This window comes from Oncorhynchus gorbuscha, unplaced genomic scaffold (genome assembly GCF_021184085.1).
Source record: "Oncorhynchus gorbuscha isolate QuinsamMale2020 ecotype Even-year unplaced genomic scaffold, OgorEven_v1.0 Un_scaffold_16568, whole genome shotgun sequence".
Classification (NCBI taxonomy): Eukaryota; Metazoa; Chordata; class Actinopteri; order Salmoniformes; family Salmonidae; genus Oncorhynchus; species Oncorhynchus gorbuscha.
The window spans coordinates 175-1,261 of NW_025744838.1; the positions used below are offsets into that span (position 1 = coordinate 175).

General features: G+C 47.3%; 1 protein-coding gene across 1 annotated transcript; it reads right to left on the reverse strand.

Annotated features, from left to right (window-relative positions):
- Nucleotides 1–247: 247 nt before the first annotated feature.
- On the reverse strand, nt 248–836 carry LOC124017134 (ubiquitin-conjugating enzyme E2 K-like; the record flags this gene model as incomplete). The annotated part of the gene is made up of 2 exons (XM_046332528.1): nt 248–536; nt 708–836. Coding segments are annotated over 2 exons (204 nt in total), but the record flags the coding sequence as incomplete, so codon positions are not given.
- Between the last annotated feature and the right edge of the window lie 251 nt (nt 837–1,087).

Sequence of the window (1,087 nt, forward strand, 5' to 3'; positions counted from 1 at the left end):
GTAATGTTTCCTAGCAAGTGCCAAAAGAGTGGAGTGAAGAAAATGGCTCTGTTCAAACAATCTAACACTGCTTCCTTACTTTCTTCAAGGTCATAGCTGATGTAAAAGGATTGAGTGTTAGGACAAAGCCAGCGAGTGAATGGGGTCCAGCATGTGCAGAGAGGAAGGGCACTTGGTTCAAGTCATTTGATTGAGGTATGTGAAATGGAAGGGTATAGTGCCAATGTGGCAGGAAAGCTGGAGCCTGGTACAGAGCAGAGACGATGGTGATTATGACTAAGGGGAGATGTGCCAGGAGGTTGAGAGGGGGTATCCAACAGGTGTGGAGGTAAGGGGTCAGAGGAACAGAGGAGGGCTTCAGGTGGAGGGAGACTGAAGGGAGAGGGTGTGTATAGAGGAGTCAGATGGGGGCCGGGTGAGGTGGTGTGATGGGTGGTTTGGGACCAGGGGGCTGTTGAGACTCAGTTACTGAGCAGTAGCTCTGTCGCAGTCTCCACGTCCCAGGATTTCGACGACAACGCCACTATTACTGCATTCTGTGGAGACGGGACGAAGAGTAGAGAAGGACGTTTATAACACAGTCATAACTATGCTACAGTATTCAAACAAAACAGATCCATTGGTGAACCATAATAAAAATGTAAATGAGTTATGAAGGTATCGACCGCTGAGACAGCATTAGGGCTAGTCACGTGGGGCCCACTCACTTTGTCGAAGCCCATGGCACAGAGTTTGTCTATTTTGCGGGTGTACTCTGGACTGGAGGAGGGGGCGCCGGCGTACACATGAGACCAGAGTCTGGCCGTCTGTTTGAACATCTCTGGGTTCTGCTTATACTAAAATTACGTCTTTGTTCTATGTCCCAGTCGTTCGTTTTCAATGTTCCGTTGCAATGCTGGCTGGCAATGCTCTTATCCCTTGCTTGCCAGCTAGCCAACTACGGTTAACACAGTCACGTCAAACCGTGGAGCTAGAATAACAGCAAAGTAGCTGCATTTAATTTTGTTTGACCTTTTTTTCTATTGACATTTCTATGTATACAGTGCATTCGGAAAGTATTCAGACCCCTTGACTTTTTCTAAAAAAA